The sequence below is a fragment of the Periplaneta americana genome, chromosome 17, assembly GCF_040183065.1.
Source record: "Periplaneta americana isolate PAMFEO1 chromosome 17, P.americana_PAMFEO1_priV1, whole genome shotgun sequence".
NCBI lineage: Eukaryota > Metazoa > Arthropoda > Insecta > Blattodea > Blattidae > Periplaneta > Periplaneta americana.
In genome coordinates, this window is record NC_091133.1 from 19978193 (window position 1) to 20001963 (window position 23771).

The following is a 23771-nucleotide window of genomic DNA, read 5'->3' on the forward strand; positions in this document are numbered from 1 at the left end:
TTGCTTGGTAAGCATTTCTAATTTTAGTCGTCTTATATTACAAAAAAAAATATATATGTGAATAGAAGGACGAAATTTAGACTATTTAATATGTATGAAAATGAGACATTAACTACTCGCGTGGGTTATGTTTTGTGAACCTGAATATATTATATTAGTAACTGGACTTGAATGCTTTGCGTTTGAAGTGCATACTTAGAAGTACACCGGCCACATTATTGGAATTTTATGCATGATAAGATACGGTGTTGCGCGAAATGGAGACAATATTGAAACAGCAATGTTTGTGTTAAAAATTTTTATTACATTTCTTTTGATATTTTTGAATGAAAACGCTGTGCTTCGTCGTTAGGAATTTCAGTTTTACCCCAAAGGCGGCCTCTCCATTGTGTGGCCGTTATCGTCACAGAATCTCCGATAGTTTAATGCACAAGCATGTTGAAAACTGCTTGCTATGAAACATCAGTATTGCATTCCTTTTAATTCTGAATAATTTCGCAGTACAGTATGGCTTATTCTTCTGTAGACGGTCAGTTCTCACTTACGATGAGTGATACGGTTTTGGCGTCATCTATTTTCATTATGAATTTCCATCCGAAATATATAGGTTGATGTTTTAGTTCTGGAAACTATTCTTTTTTCTCTATACATAGCATACTCACACGATTCTAAGTTTTACAAGCCTTCGATGTAGTCACCAGCGTTGCGTACAACGTGTTCCCAGCGATGCGGAAGCCGTTGGATCCCGTTGACACTGCCTAATCTGTTGATGGTGCGAATAGAGCAGTCGGTTGCCTGTAAAACGTCTTCAACTGTTCGGAAGCGAATCCCGCGAAGTGGATCCTTCATCTTAGGGATTAGATCGAAGTCGCAGGGACTTAGATCCGGAAAATATGACGGGTGATAGAGCACTTCCTGCCCCAGCGATTGAACAATTCAGACACAACTCCTTCTGTATGCGCTCTAGCAATGTCGTGCAGAACGATGGGTGGGCTTTCCATAAAGTGTCGTCATTTTCTTGTCAAAGCTGCTCGCAGATTGTTTCGCAAAAACGAACAGTAGCACTCCGCATTAACGTTCTGCCTTGGAGGAACGGTATGCTTTAAGATCACACCATACAAATCAAAGGCGAAAATCAACATAGCCCCACATTGGTGGGGGGGGGGTCTGCCGAACTGTTGTTTTTCGTGGTGACCCGTGATGACGCCACTCGTTCGATTGGCGTTTCAGCTGAGGTTCATAAGATCTGGCCCAGGTCTCGTCAATTGTAATGATACACCATAAGAAGACCTCTCCTTCGTGCTCATAGCGCTGCAAGAAAGTACGAGAACCGTCATATCGCTGCCATTTCTGCATGTCCGTTAAATCATGGGGAACCCATTTTGAAGCAATTTTCCGTATTTTCGGCGATCCTTCAGGATGTGAAGCCTAGTCAAAGGTGCTAATCCTTATCTTGCACTAACTCACGAGTCGTTAAGTTCCGAACCGTTTCCACTAACGCGGACACAGTCTGTTCGTCACTTACTGGTGGGTGACCAGATCGAAGCATGTCCAACACACTTTCGCGTCCTCGTCTAACCCACCTTGCTACCGTTCGGTAAGGTAACGCAGCCGCACCGCAAGTCTCATGCGTCCTTGATGACACTGTCGTACCGTGCGATCTCTAGCACATTGAACTTTTAACCAGCTTCTCTGTTCCTCCTTCGAAAACATTGCGACTGTATTCTGCGACCGCTTGCTCACAACGGCTCGTTCACATATTATTATGCTTTTTTCTTTCTTTCTGTATGTTATCCTACTATGTCTGATTTCTTCTTATTTGTTGTTTATTTTTTATTATTATTATTATTATTATCTTATTTAGTTTTGTGTGTAAAATTGTAGTGTAATTTGTAAATTTGTAGTGTTTTTGTAACGCAGTCTTTACTCCTGGTTGAGTGTTAGAGAAGGCCGTATGGCCTTAACTCTGCCAGGTTAAATAAATCATTATTATTATTATTATTATTATTATTATTATTATTATTATTATTATTGTTGTCACTATGAACGGAAATGGAGGGGGAGGGCGAGTTCGTTAGCTCTGAGAGAGGGGAGGCATGTAAGCAACATTGCTTGGCTACTTTGCACGGCATCGCTGCAGCATAGTTGCCACTGCTAAAAAAATTAACCCATATAATATAATATAAAACGAAATGTAACAAAGTCAAATTATATTAACCTAAAAGGTTGCCGAGTTATTGACAGCCGTATTTGCAGTCTGCCGCATTTTACCTTAATCTACTTATGTTTCTTCTTCGGCCACCCTACCCCGTTGCCTCATAAGTGATGCCTTCTTTGTATCATTTGTGAGGTTCAGACCTGTTTTCGGACAGTTGACTAAACAACAGCAACTCCTCTCGTAAGGTAGCTGCTGTTGCTCAATGCCTAGACGTGATATCGTAATTGAGAACTTCCGAATTCGAAACCTCTTAGTTATATTCCAATATATTTGGTTATCGAAAATCGCCAAACTGTAATTGACTGTTGGTAGTCATTGCTTCTAGTCTTGAAAATGATCGCTCTTCCATTTAGTTTTTTTTATAGTAAATATTATTCAAAGGATATGCTTCGTGAACGTGTTGCGAGATCAGCGCCAAATGAAATAAAAAAAAATTATCATTTTCTAAAATTCTCTAAAAAAACTATAAGATAATTTAACATTATCTTCTTCATCCCAATAGCAGTATTTCACGAATCCTAGACCAGCTGGTCCGTTTTGGCAAGAAAGTAACGTCGGCAGTGAAACGTTTCAGATGTGTTTATGGTCGGTAGTCAGGAAGGTAATTTGTATTTATATTTGAATGAATGATGCGTGTATTTATTTGTTCTGTTGAGATGAGTAAGATTTATAGTTTATTTCTTTGTTATAATCAGAGCTAGGAAGTTGGTACCGAAACTGTTAAGTTGTGTGAGTTTGAACTATATCTCTACCCAATGAAAAGTAGTAACTCAGCTCTCAATGTCAGTGAACAAGAACGACAAACATGTACAGCCAGGTAGTAACCAGACTTGTTCTTCAATCATCCACAGCCTTAGAACAAGAAAAGAATAAACGAATAATATAAAAAAACAATAATTTGTAATTAATTACTTTGTAACTCCCAACCTAAAATAATTTACCTATACATATAAAAATAACATACAAAGTATACAATTATGATTATAGCCTCATTACAACAAATAACAATGAGCATTTTCATTTTATCAAAAGAAATACTCCTTTTATGTTCAGAAAATAAAATATTTGTACTCTGAAAATATTCGTTCTACGTCACAAGACGTTACTGGAGCAAATCTGAAATATGATACAATATTTCTTACTATCAACAAGTGAACAGCTTTGTGAATCTAATAGTGTATCTCGTATGTGGCACATAATATTAAACCCGTAATTGTTTTCAAGAAAAATTTTATTTTTATTGTAATGACAGTTGGGAAGTTCATATCAACGGGGGTTAACTTCAGAGTACTCCAATGGATCAAGGACTTTTTATCTTTCGCACTCAGAGAGCACGGGTAGGGGAGGAATTATCGAGCCCAATAGAAATTGCTTCCGGAATCCCACAGGAGAGTGTATTGGGACCCTTCTATTCCTGGGTTTTGTAAATGATCTGTCAGTCAACATTTTGTCCAGGGTTCGCTGATTTGCAGATTAGTGTATCGTATACAGGGAAATAAAAGGTCATGAATATACTATTTTTCTTCAGAATCACCTCAATAGAATAAACGATTGGACAATGGTGAACAAAATGAAAGTAAATTCTCTGAACAAGAAATAAAATAAACGCATCTTGTAGCCTACGTCAGGGGGTAAAACTATTCCGGAAGTTAACAAATGTAAATACCTAGGAATAACTTTTAGCAGCGACCTCGGCTGGGGGGAACACGTTACTGATACAGCGGGAAAAGCATGGAAAGCGTTACACTTTGTGATGAGGGTACTAAGAAAAGGCTCTGATAAATCCAAAGAGATTGCATATAAGTCACTAGTTTAAGTAATGGAATATGGTGCTGCATGTTGGGATCCTTACGTATTAGAACATAGGACATTGGAAAAGATAAAAAAAAACAGGTTCTGAAGCGTTGTCGTAACAATTCAACATTAAAATGGGATACACTCACGGATAGAAGAACGCGAATTCGATTATGCGCAATGTTCAAAACATACAGAGGTGAGCCTGCTTGGAAAGAAGTAAAAAATAGGCTGCAGCCGCCAAATTACTCTTCAAGGAACGGCCACTCATATAAACTTAAATTGAGGGAAAACACTGGAAAGATTTCTTTTCTCAATCGTACTGTGAGGGACTGGAATGCTCTACCTGCAGACTTACTAAAAGGTTTACCAATAACCAAAAATGTTTTAAAAATAGGCTTAAGGACTTTACTAATAGACGGTAGTATATTATGCACACTATTTTGTTTCACAAGTACAGTGAGTAAGCAGAGAAACATAGTGAATCTCAATCTGCAGTTATTTATATTGGGTATGCAGTGTGTTACAGTGAAAGTGTAGTCAGCTTCAAACAAATTCTGAGTTATAGTGGCAGAGAAAAGAGATTGATTTGCAGTGAAAGGTTGTGAGTTATATTGAGAGGATTAACTGATGTCCTACATGAAATTTTAATTAAAGTATGGAATGAAGAACATCTCCCCAAAGACTGGAGGAAGAGCATAATTTGCCCAATATACAAGAAAGGGGATAAATTGGACTGCATAATATGCAGTGGAATATCTTTGCTCTGCACCTCATATAAAATTTTAAAAAATATTTTAAAATCAAGAATAGAACTCTACGCCGAAAATATAATTGGAGAGTATGAAAATGGTTTTAGAAGAAGTAGATCCACAAATGATGCAATATTTATAGTTAAGCAGATAATGGAAAGATTTTGGGAAGGAAACATGGAATTGATACAGATATTCGTGGACTTTCAACAGGCATATGACTCTATTAGACGGACGATTATTCGAAAAATACTACGGGAATTCGAGATTCCTGGTAAACTCATCAGATTGGTGGAGACAGTATCCTGCATCCAGATACAAGTAGAATAGGGCATTTCTTCAATGTGAACCAAGGTTTGAAACAAGGCGACGGGCTAGTACCATTACTATTTAATTTAGTGCTAGAGCATACTATAAGGCAAGACAATACTCTGGAATACAAGTCTACACAAGCAGTCGGATATGCAGATGATATAAACATATTGGGAAGACCACAAAGACCAATGATAAAAATATTAGAAAAATTGGAAAGGACTGGAGCTGAAGTCGGTTTTAAAATAAATGAGGCAGAAACATAGGTCATGGTACTAGAAAATAGAAAAAGAAGAAACCAGGATGTACATAGATACACAGATCTTCAACCAAATAACAGAAGTAGTAAATGTATTTAAATATTTAGGTGTAACTATCACGCATGACAATGAGAATATAGAAATCCAGAATCGAATTAAAGACGCTAATAAAGCATATTATTCACTTATCCCTCTAATTAGGTATCGTGGAGAAGTCGATTTGAACTATATAAACCAATGATCCGTTGTATAATTATATATGGAAGTGAAAATTGGACTTTCACAAAAAAATCACAGAATGCAGTTGACAACTTCGAAAGAAAGGTGTTAAGGAGAATATATGGACCAGTGGTAAGGGAAGGAAAATGGAGATTCCGATATAATCATGAATTATATACCTTATACAATGATATAGCTTTGTCAACTTTCATACGGATCAGGAGACTGCAATGGGCAGGACATATAGTCAGGATGGAGAAGGGAAGGATACCAAGGAGAACTTTAGAGGGGCAATATGGAGGAAAAAGACCTGTTGGAAGACCACGGAATAGACGGGAGAATATGGTTCAAGAAGATACTACCAGTTTGCTGCGATTGCGGAACTGGAAGGTGGCAGCAATGGATAGAGAAGAATGGAGAGGAAGAATTGGGGAGGCCATGGCCCGAAAACGGACCGAAGAGCCATAGATAGGGTGTGAGTTATAGTGAACGTGCGAAAATATCTTGCAGTAGGGTCTAGGCTAGCGATTTTGAGGTTAATATAGTAAGTACGATTTTACGGAATAATAAGGGTGTAATTGATGTTTTGTAATTGAGGACCGTTTTAACAAAACTCAACAAACGCCATTTTTTTCGAAATGCGGGTTTTGACGGATTCTGGTCAATTGTAATGAGAGGAAAATGATGCAGTGCTCATAATATCACAAAACTCAACATTTTCCGTTGAAAAGAGTACCTCAATGTAGAGAGTTTTCACAAAACTCAACATCTCCAGTTCTTAAATTTTCACAAAACTCAACATATCCTCTAACTCAATTTCACACTTCTATCCTGTTTCACAAGCCACAATATTTTACAATAATGTAATATATTTGCATTTTGACAACAGTGACACATTTCGGAGCTCAAATATTATATAATATTTTGTTGTTTCCTGCGTTAATTCAGTATAAATCTGGCCGCTGTTGTAAGTGCATGCATTTTATGAATGCTGATGAAAATTGGATAAGAACCCTGAGTATTCTAAATCCATTCAAGCTACTGAAAGGAGCAGGAAGAGTAGAAGCAGAGTACGTTAATGTGAGAGTAAGCAATATATAGTTGCGCCTAAAAATAATGACATACATCCAAACTAGACTGTAATCATTGAGAACAGGGGAAAAAGAAAACGTGCTGCAGGTTCGTTCTACTTAAATAATGTAATTAATTTTCGAGACAATTTATACAAAAGTAGCACAAAAGTTGAACAGGATAATTTTTTTGCTAAGACATATGAAAGTTGATCTACCTAAACGGCACAGAAGGACTTCAAAAAGCTAGACAGATTTGTTCTATTTCATATTTCGTAAGAGGTGAAAATGGAGAACATTTCCCAGTAGGCCTATGTACTGCTACGTTTAGAAAAGTGACAGGTATGTTAATACGACATTGAAGGATTACATAGGTAATTTAGAAAAAATGTTTATTCACAGAAAAGTCCTGAAATTTAACTCTTAGAGATTGTTTTCAGATTCTTGTGGGTCTCAGAATAAAAATTGCATAATGATTGCTATGCTTGTTGGTCATCTGGAAAGCTCTGAAGATTTTAAAGAAATTAAACATTTCTTTCCTATCCGTGACCATAGCTATATGCTTCCGGACCATGTGTTTCGATTGATAGAGAAAGAGCTGAGAACACATGAATACATCATATTGGCATCAGAGTATTATGAAATTATGGCAATGTTTGGGAACGTAAAACTTTTGGGCAAGACTGGCATACTTGGGATTTAAAATCGATGACAAAAATAATGTAAAGGTCAAATTACCATTTAAAATATCTGAGATGAGAGTACTTACGTACAAAAAAACTTGTAAGAATCGTGTAAAGTGTTATTTACAAAACGTACATTTTTTCTGCACCAATACAAGTTCAAGTGTTTAAACCAAGAAAGACAAGTGCTTCTGTAATGTCTAAAGCATCTGACCTTTCACTGGTGAACCATGTCAGCAAAAACAAAGCTAATGATATGAGGAAGTTAATGAGTTACTTCCATAATGGTATTTCGGAGATGGGAAGCAAGGTATTTTATGGTAAAGTTTTAAAGGAATATGCCAAAGATTCTGACAATAGAATAGATTATGATGAACCATTGCACTGAGATTATTGTGCACGATTTTGATCTTCAGTGATCTGTGTAATGTATTGCACAAATAGAAACAGTTAATTCGTGCAAATAAAGAGTTCTTGTAAGTCAATAACAAATTTTGGAAAAAAGAAAAAAAAAAGCTTGAAATTAGCTTTCAGTGTTTTCAATTAACTGTTTTTAATTCAGCAGTACTTAAGCACTATTTTAAAATACGTATTAATGATTTTGATGAGGATAAATTAAAAATAATTAAACATTTTAAGGTATGTGCATTTAAAAACGTGGATATGTTGAGTTTTGTGAAATTCTTAACTTTTGTCATATTTTTTTCCAAATAATTAAGATAAGAATAATAGTTGCACTTTATATGAATTAATGCATCTCTGAAAGAGGAACAATGCCCAATTTTTTTCAGAATTATAGCATCAAACGTCTGAGAATAAACTAAAAAAACGTTTCCTGTAAAATTTTTAAAGTGGCGTTTGTTGAGTTTTGTGAAAACGGTCCTCAATTTGAAGTGGTGATCAATGAAGAAGTGTGTTGTGTCAGTGAAGTGTGTTTGTGTCAGTGAAGTGTGTTTGTGTCAGTGAAGTTTTATAGTTTATAGTGGTGGTGCAAATTATTTGAATAATGAATTGTTTTTGAAGTGTTGGTGAAATGAGGATAGTGTCAGTGAAATGTGTCCAGTGCAGTGAGTGAGTTGAGAGCGAGATGAGTGTAGTGCTAAAAGGTACTTGTGGATGTATGAACATATATGTACTCGTGGGTTTAAGTTCGAACTTAGGGTTAAGATGTAAATTAGATTTACTTTAAATATTATTTTAAGTGGTCGTGCTTCATTTTATGTAAAATGCTCCTTGTTAATATTATTATATTATTATTATTATTATTATTATTATTATTGTTGTTGTTATTAATAGCAATTTATTAATTGTCATTATTGAGCGTAATTAGTTATCACTACCACCGGGTATTTACCCATTTGCAGTGTGAATAAATACATGTAATTCTGATGTTGAATCAACTTGAACTGTAACGTAACTGACTGCATAGTAGCACAGCAGCACGAGACGTCAGCAAAACGAAGAAATATTGACGGATAGTAAATAACTCATCTTTCAACCAACATTTAACGAAGAATAATCCGGGAAAAAATAAACGTGTTACGCACTCCTGTTTGCATAATTATTTAATAACAGATGAGTTTACTTTCTTGGAATCATGTATAATATTAACGTTAGGGTAAATAATGCAATAACAGAACAGCTCACTTTGTTCAAACCCTAAACTATTAATATAAATTAACAATATCCTTTAAACTATTCACGACTGTACACAGCTCCACACAATGATACTATGTGTTGTTTATATGAACTGCTTATCATCTGTAGCGAGCGGGAGCAGGGCGAGTCGCTGGTGACATCTATACTCTTCGCCGTACTCAACCGAAATCCATTGTTTTGGTACGAACTAGTGATGAGTCGTTCGCGAACGAACTGACTCTTTTGAACGACTCTCTCCTTCGAGCTAGTAACGAGCTAGCTCGCTCGTTGAGAGCTGGTCGTTCGCGAGGCACTTCCAGCTCCTTCAGCTCGCGACTCTCAAACGGCTCACAGCTCGTCTGACGACTCCCGCTCTCGAATAACCAATGGCCAGCGAATAGGGATTATAAAGAATGGACACTAAGCGTCGGTACCTTTGATGTAGCCGGACTGATTTCAATGACCTTCAAGCCAGCTAGAGCGTGAGATTCTGCTTTCTCCCTAGAGTTGGCGCTGAGATCACACCAGCTAGCAGTCGACACAGCAGAAATATAACACATACAATTAATACATCTAGGTACATTATGTACTCAAATAAAATAAATTGGATCCATAAAATAATAAATCCGTCATTAACTGTAATGTCTAGACTCTAGAGTTCCTTTATAATGAGAGTTGAGACGTTGACCCCAACAACAATTAAAATATGTAATGATTTGATAGCAGTGAAAATGGAAAAACAAAACTCTTATGAGAAGTAAAACCATATACCTATATTATATTATATACAAATATTAAACAAATTTGATACATAATTTTATAATATATTATATTATTTTATAATATAATTTATTATATCTGAAATATAAAAAATTATTATTACTACTAGTTTGTCATTGAGAAATAAGGAAAAGCTGTTAACTTGGATTTATTTGAAGCAAAGCGTTACTGGATTATGCAATAAGGTAGGCGATGTTTGGATCCTGTGTCTCAACTCTATACTCAATTATTATCTTAGCGTATGCTCGATTACATTAACCTCTAGCGCTTGAAAGTGGAACTAAACGCTGGCGCACAGAGAAACAAAACACAGGAAAATTCGCTCAGTGTCCATTCTTTATAATCCCTATTCGCTGCAATGGCATTCAACGCATGATCACGTGACATCTGCAGTTCCTTTGAGAAAAACAGAGAAGGTGAGACCGCGCCATACGCCAGTAGCGGACGGATGTGGAACTAATATTACGCGGCTTTCCATCAGCTATGTGTAGAAAAATATACGTATAACATTGTATAACGTTTATGTTGCAGACTTTGTTTTTTCATCTATTTTGTGTAACATAATACGATTGTCCCTGTTATCCTTCTGATTCCTAATGTCATAGATTACACTATTATTGACAGTTTCGATATGCTACGCAACTAGCTCTTGAACGATGTCGTTCGCGATCTGTCTAGCCTCTCGCGAACGAACGAGCTGGCAGTCAGCTCGCGAACGAAAGAGCTGGCAGCCAGCTCGTGAACGAACTGACTCTTTTGAACGACTCTCTCTTGGGAGCGCGAGCTGACGAGCTAGCTCGCGCCTAACAGCCGGTTGGACCCATCACTAGTACGAAGTTCCTACCTATGGTTATAACGAAATGTATTTGACCGCCTTCGGAAAACTTAATCTCTTTTCTATATTATGATCTTGATAAATCGTTTCTGAAGGATCCGAATTTCACTGCCACGCAGTAGTGTTGGAACTACTAGAGCTTATGTTCTTTGAGTCATTTTTTGTACTTGGTTAGGCTTGTAAATTTGACTTAACATTCATATCTGTTGAAAATAAACATTTCTTCCAGATCTTGTATTTGAAACGTTCTCTGGAACAAGGACTTAACTGCAAAAATATTGATATTAATTGATATTACATTAAATCCTTGTTGAGTATTTGTCGTTGAACTTGTAGATGTGGTGCACTTAGTTGTGATTTGTCTGTGTTACAGTTTGAGCCAAGATGCCGACGAACGCGACACCCGCTCCGGAGAATGGAGCTCCTAGATCAGAACTGCAGGAGCTACAGCTCAAAGCAGGCCAAGTCACAGATGAAGTGAGTAGTAAATTTACCTAATTCTTGCATGTCCAGTTTTAATCTCTTTACTCAAGAGTCTTCAGTCTATATTGTGACTTTAAAAACGGCGTTATGGTATCGCTATGCTCCTCGTGTTTTCCATGATCGAGGAAATCCGTTCACTGAACTCAGTGTGTGTATCCACTGTTCATGATTCCCCACACACATATTGAATTGTAGACCTATATAGTATATTATTAGGAGCATATTTAACAAGCGGTGACGATTATGTTTTGCCTCTCACTGGCAAAACAGTTATAAAAAATTTAATTCATATTTTGCGATGCTGCCATATATTTTACTGCAAATATCATTTAGTACTAAATTTAGTTTACGTGTTCCTACGTTCCTAGGTTAATTTTATAAAACATTACTAGAAAGTAACCTCGAGTTATTTACTAATGTTAAATTAAAAATATCCAATGGTTAATGTCTTTTATACAAGTTAGCCTTATTGTATGTGGACTAAATATGAGTCATTTATAAGAAATCATTTGCCGATGTAGCAAATTGATAGTTCTTTCCAATTAGACTACTATAGACCACTGAATGCATGTGGAACCGTGTAATTATGCTCTGTATCACATTTTATATGAAATATTAGCTAAGTTAATAGTAAAATTCGAAAAGAGCTACAATTTGTATAACTTATAACTGGCTTTTAAAGAACCCGGAGGTTCATTGCCGCCTTCACATAAGCCCACTATCGGTCCTTGTCCTGAGCAAGATTATTGCAGTCCTTAGCATCATATCCCACCTCTTTCAAATCCATTTTAATATTATCAGGTCCCATCTACGTCTCGGCCTCCCCTAAAGTCTTTTTAACTCAGGTCTTACAACTAACACACTATATGCATTTCTGGATTCACCCATACGTGCTACGTGCCCTGTCCACCTCAAACGTCTGGATTTAATGTTCCTAATTATGTTAGGTGAAGAATACAATGCGTGCAGTTCTGCGTTATTTAACTTTCTCCATTCTCCTGTAATTTCATGCCTCTTATCCCCAAATATTTTCTTAAGCACCTTATTCTGGAACTCAAACTCTCTTCCTCTTTCCAAGTGAGAGTCCAAGTTTCACAACCTTACAGAACAACCGGTAATAGACCTATAACTGTTTTATATATTCTAACTTTCAGTTTTTTTAAAGCAGACTGGATGAGAAAATCTTCTCAACCGAATAATAGCAGGCATTTCCCATATTTATTCTGTATTTAATTTCCTCTCGAGTGTTATTTATATTTGTTACTGTTGCTCCAAGGTATTCCAATTTTTACACCTTTTTAAAGAATACATTTCAATTTTTATATTTCCATTTCGTACTATGTTCTGGTCACGAGACATAATCATTCGAGTATATTTTGTTTTTTGAAATTTACTTCCAAACCTATCTCCCTACTTGCTTCAAGTAAAATTCCCCTGTCTTCCCTAATAGTTCGTGGACTTTCTCTTAACATATTCACTCATCCGCATAAACAATCAGCAGTTGTAATTTCAAAACCTCTCTGTTTCCCTGGACTTCCCTAATGGCTTATTCCAATGGTATTCAATCGGAGATACGCAAATACTTCTCAGGGGGTACGTAACATTTAAAATAAGCATATACGTTTCATGAATGATCAGATCAGAGCTAATAAAACCAGTGTAGGGCGTAGAATTCATGACGGCACAAGATGGTGTTAAGCGAATAGTAGAAACATTAAACTGGACAAAAGATGTACGATTCAAATTGATGAATCAGTGGATGTGTCCAACGACGCCGAATTGCTTATATATGTCCGTTATTTTTACGTTAAGAAATGTACCGGTACCATTATTGATGAAATTTTAAGATATAAACAATTACCAGAACTTGCAAAGGAAGAGGATATTTTTTAAATTCTTTATAATTTTAAAAATTAGAATTAAATTTGTTGTGGGAGTGGTATGTCTCTCACAAATGGAGCTGAACTCTTGGTTCACACAAAATGCTGAACATTTCAGTGAAAGTGATAAATTTAAGGAAATCGCGAAGTCGCGTGCACTTCCTCTCATCTTTATAAAAAAAATGTGCTGGGAGATGGGCCACGCACACACACACACACACACACACACACTCACTCACTCACTCACTCACTCACTCACTCACTCACTCACTCACTCACTCACTCACTCACTCACTCACTCACTCACTCACTCACTCACTCACTCACTCACTCACACTCTCCCTCTCCCTCTCCCTCTCCCTCTCCCTCCTCATCCTCATTATCCTCCTCCTCCTCCTTCAGAAAGTATGGGTTCGGGTATAAATGGCTCAGCAGTATATATTTGAATTTCGCCCCGATCATTTCCATTTGGCTTATATACATTTAGTAGTTGTCCAAAATATTCTTTTTTCCAACTGTTCAGGATAGAATGAGAGTCTGCAAGTCACACCATTCTCATTCTTGATCGCGTTTACCCTTGCATGATCTTTCTTACATTCCTTTATACCGTTATATAAATCTCTTAACGTTTTTATTCCTTCCATTTTTTCTACTTCACTCAGTTTTTCCTTCAAGTAATCTGTCTCTTTGTTCCTAAGTGTACCACTTGCTTCCCGTCTTTTATTGAAATAATTATCTCTATTCGCCTGGACTGGATCCTGTAAGATTTTCAATTTTGCCTGTTTCCTTGTTTCTAGTACCATGGAATAGTCTTCATCAAACGACGGTTTCTTTTTCTTAGTTTCATAATAACCCATGCTCTGCTTACCTGCAATTTTGATATGATCTCTGATATTTTCAGAAACCCTATTAATATCTAATTTCTTCTCAACTTCGTCGAAACTTCCTAAAGTGGCAAACCTATTTGAAATTTCGACCTGATGTTACTTAATTTGCCTAACATCAACTGAAAAACTGATTGAATATAGGCTTGTAGCCTATATATATGTGTACATCACTATTTTAATTTATTAATAGCAGTATGTGGAAAAAAGTGCACCGAAATGTGGTATAAAAATAATGATTGGGATTACACATAGGCACATACTTGATACAGACTTGAGGTTACAGTTTATAACAAAAGCAGCATCATGATGGAGTGAAATTTAGATTTTAAACGGAATGTATGATTCGTGACAGACTTGAAACAACATAAAATAAATACGCTTCGTAAAACTATTATTAATTTTTCTTGACTCGTAACATTGAAAAATATCGAAATTAAAAACAAACTTCTGTGGCATTCACATTGTATAGTCAACGAAATTCAAGTAACCTACTGCAACGAACCAAAGATCATTTGCAGCACATTGAAGAAAACTTGCTCCCGAAATTAGTTTTTATTGTCTTTTAAGAGACATCGAGATCGATGCGTCGATGGAAGTGTCGACAGTATCCGTCTTGTATATGTCATAAGAACAGACCACATGTTGTAATCCGAGATTGCTTATAGTGTTTATTTATTATTCCAGATACACTGATCCGTTTCATACTAAACGGCATCGTAAAGTGATGAATAAAATTAACTCTCTTGCCCTTGACGTCATTAAAAATATTACGCATTTGCCAGATGTTTTTACTTTTCATAAGGTCCTTTGAGGAAAATTTTGTAATCACTTAAAAATATATAAATATTAAATGGTAGTAACTAATAATATTAATTGTTGTCTTTGGAGTTGGACGGGGAATCTAAAATTATTCTATACTATTATTGCATTATAAATATTGGAAAATATACCTCTTCGAATTCTTACAAAAATGACATCAAAGTTCAGTAACGGTATTTCTCAACATGACGGATAATCAAGTTGACAATTAAATCAATAATTGCGGCGAAAGATTGCGTGTGAACACGAATAACCACATATCCATATCTCTGTTTAATGTTCATAGTAAAATGTTTACTGAAAAGAGTTGGCGACAGCATTGCAGTTTTTTTGTATGGCTTCCATCATCCGTCTCTCTCTAATCCCATTTGTATAATTTTATAGTATATGATTGGAAGTCTAAGTGCCTCTTAATACACAACACTAAAATATTCACGGCAAGAATTTATCAACGAACAGGCTTGTGTTGGAGCAGGTTGTTTGTTCCGTATTTAGAAGATTGGGTTTACGTCCCAAAGCAAGTTATTCTAAAGTTTAATACATTTTGTCGCTAACTCCAAGCTTTTTTTATGAAGTATCTTGAAGTACCAGAATTAATTCCTTTCAAATCTTTTCATCGCCGTCGTCTCGTCATCGTCATTCCTCAGTGCATGTAAACCACACTTTCCTCAATCCTCCTCGCCGCTCTGTATTGCCGTATTTATCCTCCTTCAAAGGGTCCACGCCTCTCTTTCCTCCATTAATCCCATTTCGGAAAGACTGGACCTCCTGCTAGCTTCATATGCAGTATGAAATATATGCTATAAGCGACTCACTCTTAATCATTATAACAAGATTTTCAGCTAGAATTTGTAATTTTTTCCCATTCTATCTCAGATCCCCCTTTATTTTTATTATTATATTTGTTTAAATTTAAATTGAAGCCATTTTGCTGGATTCAAAATCAATTGAGAACACTCATTGAACCTGTGGCCCTTCCATGGTTCCCTAAAGCGTGAAGACAAAAAATGTGGAGAAATGCTCTAGAAGAAATGGGCCACAGACCTTGTCCCCCATTTAATACTGTTTCAAATTTCCAAATTATTGGGCCACGTTCAATTCTTCTGCCCCCATGGCTCCTTGTCTCTGGTAGTGTAATTTGATGAGCTACCGTTCTATTCATGGCTTAAGAGTACTCACTTTGAGGTTACCAGATTCGAAACGGGTGTATGAGTGGTTCAGTAGCCTTATTTCTTGTTCTAAGAGCGGTTATATTATAGATGTGTTTGTGACCTGTGACCTCTCTTTAATCTGTGCTAATAATCGTCTTAAATGGGGCAGTGCCTTCGAAGTGAGGCTCGTGGCCATTAAAGTAAAGGCTCGTATATGTTATTCAAAAAACATATTCGTTTGAAAGAATTTTTTTCATGTATCGTTTGGTTTGTAATATCTCTTATTGCCCCTATTAAGGGACGATATATATGAACGAATTAATGGTCCTCCTTTTGTTAGTACTAGACTATTATTCTGTTCCTAACTTCAAGAGAATTCATTCTCCTACCTGGATAGCTTGTATGTCTTCAGGGTTTCGAGTTATTTTAGAAAATTTGTTCTTTGTCTTTCTTAAAATGTGTGCGTAATGCCTTGTTTCCGTTTTTATATTTTATGCATTAAAATCTAACGTGTCTCGTTCCGATATTTAGTTGATCTTCTTGTTTTTACATGCCTTCAGAACGATGCCTAATTCCTCTTCAGAAATATATTGAAAAGTGTTATTTTTTTGACATTACTTGTTCTAATTCGTAGCGGGGGAGTGACCACAAACTGTTGAAGTATTGAAGTCAGGTATTTCTGTCAGTCACATTAATTTGTAGATTTTCTCTGGTTTCCTGAATTTTGTTTGTTTAGTCAACTGTCCGAAGACAGGTCTGGAACCAGCAAGTGACACCAACAAGGCATCACTCATGAGAAAACTAGGCCAGGAGATAATGGGGTAGGGTAGCCAGTTCCTTTTCCTCTCCATAGCATAGATCGCTGACTAGATAAATATTACACTAATCAGACTTCAGATGCATATAAACAATTGTTCTTCCTCTGACACATGTTTCGTGAATATTGAAATATTATTGGTTTTGGAATATTATCATAATTAATTATGCATCATCTTACGACCTTACATTAAATAACAATAATAACTAAACTAGACAGGAATTAACAATAATTCTGCAGTGCAAGGACACTAAGAAATAAACATAAGTAGGAAACCATTTTACTTGTAAACATAGTGTTCAAATGCACGCTTCTGATGATTGATGTAGTGAAGTAAACGTCGGTCTTTGTGTATCCGTATGAACACGTCTGAGTATGTTTTTTTTTTCTTCATACACCAGAGACTTCCTGTAACAAAAAATACAATAGAGTTAAATCGAAAAAATAATGAATAACATTTTTGACAGCGACTCCGTTGTCACAAACGAGCTCTACATCATCGACTCCTAGACGGCATCGTTGTACATTTAAAGACGTTTACAGGAGGGAGATACACAGTGATTCGGAAACCGCCCTGCATAAAACTTGGCTTACAATATTATTAGCGTTTTGATCATGGCAATAGTAGGTTATGTGTGTAGTTCTCGTTCGTGAACACGCCAGCCATGAGCCATGACCGTACAACGATAATAATGTTTTAAAGTGGCTTCTAATACGAGCCCAAGCGGCGCATACGAATTGAGCACAATATACCTGAACAACCCTTATTTTTTATTCGAGTAGAGCACAAACAATTTGAAATGGTTCATTCGCGTTGAGCACAAAAAATCTGAAATGGTTCATTCGCGTTGAGCACAAACAATTTGACACATTTTCCTTCCCATTCTCTACAGACTAGAACTGACAACATTGATTGTGCTGGTATGGTTATAAATGTTGTTCAAATTATTTTGTTGGTATGGTTAAAAATGTTGGTTAAAATTAAAATCATGCAACTGTTTAATTAAAAAGAGTTGCAGTGATAGGCTGCTCGTTTTACATAATCTAATCGAGAAATTGCTCCTGTCTTATATTTAGTAATACATCTATCAAAATATCTATTTTTTATGTTTCGTCGAACGGTTTTCTTTTGGCGATTACAGTTTCTTATGTTTCAACTCTGCATCCTTTTCACTTCACATTGAAAACATGACCTTATTGGACTGAAGACACAATTGAATTGAAACGGTGTCCTCCTTCGCTCTTTGTAACACTCGAGAGTTGCGTACAAGGAAAGTACCGGCGTAAGTTCAACAAACTGCTATCACAACGTGCCAATAGTTCCGCACTCAAGGCCTGTGGAGTGAGGTAATGTAGGCACTCTATGCATTTGTGCTCTTCTCGTAGCATCATTTCTACTGTTATTTGTGCTTAACTAGAGTGACAGCGATGTAAGCGCAGATAGTGATTTCTAGCCATTGAGCTCAACACGTATCTACCCTACAAAGTACAACACACACAAACAAAAACAAACGGAAACCGTAGAAATCATCTGCATGTTTTCGTAGTTTTTGATAAGAAAATGACGATATAAGGAGATAATTAACATCTACGTCATAAATGATAAAATAAAAATAAAAGCCTACCGTGACAATTGGCTACAATACGTAGACCTACGTTCAGACAACAGACTGCCCAAAATAACATATACCGGTAAGTACAGACTTTAGGGTACGAGAGATATGGGAGACCAAAGAAGATACGGAAGGACCAACGATAAAGTCATAACTGTTAAGTCGGAACAGGCAATACAACTAACCCGTAAAGAGAAGAATAAGACGATTTTCATTGCAACTATAATTAATCTCTTGAGTTGGATGATCATTCATACATTATTGCATTCAGGATGGTCTAATGTTGTCAGGTACTTCGCTGGGCGATCACTTGCTGTATATATCGCTTAAGGTTGGGCCACAATAAACCGGAAATGGAAACGAGAACGGAAATATTGTTAAAATTTATTTATAGGCCTACAACTGGCAAAGTCGCTAAGATTGACAAGTCATCTGATGCATCACTGCTATCATTACGCGCTACTATTGGCTGATAATTAGGAAGGAGGAGATACGTAGTATATTGTGTCACTCTTTAAGATTGACGCATGCGCAGACCAACGGAGTTTTGTAAGTTCTCCTATAAATGTGAGCATTCACAATTAACTTTCACGTCCCCGTTCCCGGGATCCGTCAGGCTTCGCGTTAATTGTGAATGCTCACATTTAAAAACACTTATTTTAACAATATTTCCGTTCTCGTTTCCATTCCCGGTTTATTGTGGACCAGGTTTTAGTTTCCATGGGACAGGCGCCCCGCACTACCGTCATTAAGCCGATAGAACATTACTGCCTGGGTCCGATCTGCATAGGAACTCTCTGAATGCATGTATAATGTATAGTATATTGGTAAAGTTATAGTCCTGCAGGAAAGCTCTGTTAATGAGGCAATGAAAAGTATCAGATTGGCTGTAACAACTTTTGAGATTTGAAATCAAGATCGAAGCTTCAAACTGTTGCGTCTTTCAAACATTATTCTACGGATGTCATAGTCCCTGACACCAAAAAATAAAGTCTGCTAAAGAAATATGAAGAGAGGGGAAATTCTACATGCATCACTGAAGAACGAAGTCAGCAACACGACTTTAAAAAGTGACATCCGTTTGAAGAATAAATCATCACGGTTAAATTTTAAATGGGAAGAACAGATTTCGAAGTCGAAACAATCAAGATGGACATGCCTAGCTATGATGTGGAACTTTTTTGAATAGTTCAGGATGACAATAAAAACAGCAAGTAACAGAAACGGCTACTGGTATTGGAAAAAACTTTAAGCCCCACATTCCCTGTTGTGTAGAGTCAAACCAACATGGTATTGACTTCGTTAGTTCCAAAACTCAACATGTCCATAAAATTTGAAAAATGAGTTAAGGCATGCTCTGCATGGACGTCTGCGTAGAATGGTAAAACGTTTTGTTGCAATATTCAACATTTCACATAGATATCACTCAAATCTGTGTTTTATTCCAAAATTAGATATGTCCATAGTGCCTCGCGTTCCGAAACTCAACATGTTCTCCTCAAAATAAATTATTATATTATTCTAGTTAATGCTGACAAACTTGTATAAAATCAAAGGTAATGCAATTAAAATTTTAATTATTCAACAATGAACATTTTATTCCTAATAATAAATGAGGGAATATATTACTAACAGCTCTGCAGAAGGTGAACATTCAGAAAAATAAAGACAAACATAGAAGGAGACGAAATAAAAATTAAACCATGTTAGGTGTGCTGAGTAAGTTGCTGAAGGCAGAAGCACCAATGCAAATAATCACTGTAAAACTAATATTTCCCATACGTGAACATTCGTACATGCTGGCAGATAGAGTATTCGAGCGCACAGAGAAAGTCGTTTGAAGAGAAGTAGTCATCGTAAACAGAGATGAATACAGATACATTTTTCAAAATTTCCGGACTGTGTTTTGTCCTCAAGAGTTCTTTGATTGGAAGAAAGTTTCACCGAATTTTTAAAGCCATCTGCAAATTGGCACTTCAAATTTGATCTATCTAAAATCTTATTTTATAGGAATAAAACTTTATCAATTCAGGGAGAGACTATCTACATTACAAATATTGGTGCATCGAAAAGTGTTTTCAGGAAAAGGAAGAGCATTTCATAAAATGTTCCTGCACCTATATGTTTAGGTGTTGTACCTAAATCAGCAAAGGTAACTGATAAGTCCTTATCCGAAAGATTGCGGTGATGAGGTGATAACTGGCAAACAATTCGATCCTTACGTCTATGAAAGATTAATTAATTCTGGTAGAATTGAGTAGGCTAATAAGGAGAACAGGAGGAAGATGACTCTAATTTCATCCATACCTCTTTCACATAATTTGAAATAATAATGATAATAATAATAATATAATAATAATAATAATAATAATAATAGCAGCAGCAGTAAAGTTTTCTTTCTTGTATTATTTTAAACCAAAGGTTTGCTAATTTCCTCTCATTTTCATTCCGAAACTTCACATGTCCCTGAGAAAGTGTTCCAAAACTCAACGTGTCCATCTGTACTTTCCAAAATTTTTCATGTCCAACATATTTTTAACAATATTTACTTACAATAAGCAGAAATATTTTTAGAATTCTTGGAATATTGGTTACAAGAGCGAGTTTTACACTACGAAATTTTATTCCGCATTTGTAAGTGGTACAAAATCATGAGTCACAGCAATTTTTTCCCATTTTTTTTCAGTTTAACTTAACATGGACACGTTAAGTTTTGGAACTAACCGACTCAATTGTCAAGGAAGTATAATTTATCGAATTATCCTCAGTTGAACTGGCGAGTCAATTATTGAGTTTTCCTATACACACAAAAGACTCTAAACTTCATGATAATATTTGACTATTCATATTGATATTCATAATAGACTTTGCAGTTGAAGACTTTCTTAGAGCAAACGAATAATTTCTATAATTATTAAATTAGTAACTTGTATTTATAATCTTCGTATAGGAGTAAATTGTATTCACTCGTGTTCCTTTTAAAATATTGTATGAACTATGTAACGGGCGGCGTTTAAAATCGGGTTCTCTGCTTTTCCTGCGTCTACTGCTGCCCCTTCCGTTGTCTCATATATATCTCTACGGAACATTTCTCACGATAGGCTGCTTGCAGTCACGTTTTCCTTCTAGGCTTTATAGCAAAAGAGCGTTATGTCCTATTTCATTCGAAAAATTTACATAGTTGCTACGTAAATATCGTATGACTTGACGGTATTGAACATGGTGCAAAATTTCTGGGGTTTGGTACCATGCAGATTCATCTACGTTTCGGAACTATGTGTCTGCTCGTGATGGAGAAAGCAAGGAAAGGAGGATTTACAGGCTGGATTTCTTACCAAGAGCTAACTGCAGTACTGAATAGGTTTCCCTTTTATTGCCTTTTCCGAGACTTAGCTCTGAAACTTTGGATGTTTCTGCATCATTGTTATGATACAAAAACAAAAAAGTCAAACCAGATAAATATGTAATGACTTATTCTTGAAGGCCAATGTAATTTTCACCTCATTGTAATATTGCTTTTAATTGTCAATGTTACTCGATTTATTCGTTTGTTCTGAACCTCAAATTATTACATATCTCTTAATTCTCACATTTTCTATACTTTTATCCCTACTGACAGCTGTGAGCAGTATGGGATGAAAATAAATGCATATAAGACGAAGAGCATGGTCATAGGAAGAAAAATACAGGAGATAAACTTGCGAATTCTAAATGAGGCAGTAGAGCAAGTCGACAGCTTCAAATACTTGGGGTGTACTATAAGCAGTAACATGAGCTGCTGCTAGAAAGTCCAAAGGAGGATAGCAGTGGCAAAGGAAGCTTTTAATAGAAAAAAGAGCATTTTCTGCGGACCTCTGGAGAAAGAACTAAGGAAGAGACTAGTGAAGCGCTTTGTATGGAGTGTGGCATTGTATTTTATCGCAGAAACATGGACATTACGACGAAGTGAAGAGAACCGAATAGAAGCATTTGAAATGTGGATATGGAGAAGAATGGAACGTGTGAAGTGGACAGAGAGAGTAAGAAATGAAGCTGTGTTGGAAAGAGTGGGTGAAGAAAGAATGATACTGAAACTGATCAAGAAGAAGAAAAGGCATTGGTTGGGTTACTGGCTGAGAAGAAACTGCCTACTGAAGGATGCACTGGAAGGAATGGTGAACGAGAGAAGAATTTGGAGTAGAAGAAGTTATCACATCATAGACGACATTAAGATGTATGGATAAAATGAGGAAACAAAAAGGAAGGCAGAAAATAGGGAAGATTGGAGAAAAGTGGGTTTGCAGTGAAAGACCTGGCCTTGGGAGAACACTAAATGAATGAATGGTTGCTAATATGTTGAAATTTTATTCCAATTTGAAATGATAAAGTGAAAATTACTTTAGTATAATATTAGAATACTATTTTTCTTGATTCTATAGAATACGTTTGTATACTGGAGATAATAAGGAAGAAGAATGTTCGTACGAATTCATAGTTAACGTCAGAAGCTGGCTGTGATAAGAAGTATTGTAATACCGTATAAACGGACATGCCTCGAGGCAACTTGCTCGAGGCATCTTCATAAATAACCAGACGCGTAAGTACAATATACATATTATTTTAAATAACTTTTACTTTATCGCAGTTTGTGAAGATTTCCAGTTTCCTGCAGATGATTCAAAGTCTTTAAATACCAACAGTATAGCTTTTTGTTAATCAATATTGTTGTAATGCATGTGCAATGTTACTATGAGCCTTGCATACTGTCGGCTTCAAGAAGTGTGTCACATAACATTAATTTCATTGTAGTTTTCACACTTACATTTTTAAACATTGTCTCTTTTACGCACTTCATCGGTTATAATAGTGCTTAAGACACACTAATAAATGAAATATTAAGGTGATATCGAAATGAATAATCCCTTCAATATACAAGCACCCACCCATTCTTCACAATCTTCCATCATATTTATTTTTTAGTTACTTTACTCGTCAATGTATTTATTTGTTCATCGATCAGCCTTATAGACTAGTGGTCAGAGCTTCTGACTACAGTTGAAGAGGTCCCGGGTTCGATACTCGGTTAGATCATAGGAATTTTTTCTTGTTCGTCCATGGTCTGAAAATTATGTTAGGTCACTTCATAATCATCAGACGTCCCAACATCAGAAGTAGTTTACAAATAAGCCATTGCCAGGAGAGACCAGAAATGTGAAATGACAATCTGGTGGCACTGGAGAAAGAAATTATTTATTCGTTCGTATATTTATTTATTTTAATCTCCTCGGTCGTTGGTTTGTTCATTTGTTTTTTTTTTTGTTTTTTTTTTTTTGTTTTTGTTTTTTTTTTTTTTCGTTTCTTCGTTTTTCATTCGTCCACAGGCCCAAGTGACTCGAAACATATGACATTTAAACTAGATTAGAGACACGACAAATTACATTCATTCACAGTTTTCTACCCAAGGTCAGGTCTTTCACTGCAAATCCAGCATTTTCAGTCCTTTCTATTTTCTGCCATCCTCTTAGTCTCCGGGTAAGACCCATACAGGGTGATTCACGAGGATTTACCGTCCCTTACGGAG

At 36.1% G+C, this 23771-nt stretch overlaps 1 protein-coding gene across 5 annotated transcripts in view; it reads left to right on the forward strand.

Moving 5' to 3' along the window:
• Positions 1–23771, forward strand: part of Snap25 (Synaptosomal-associated protein 25kDa) — a 377629-nt gene that overhangs the window by 144598 nt on the left and 209260 nt on the right. For all 5 annotated transcript variants that reach the window (XM_069815603.1, XM_069815606.1, XM_069815605.1 and 2 more), the window contains one exon: positions 10935–11038. In XM_069815603.1, coding sequence (XP_069671704.1) covers positions 10946–11038 — 93 coding nt within the window. In that variant the 5' untranslated portion in view covers positions 10935–10945. The remainder of the gene's footprint in view (positions 1–10934; positions 11039–23771) is intronic.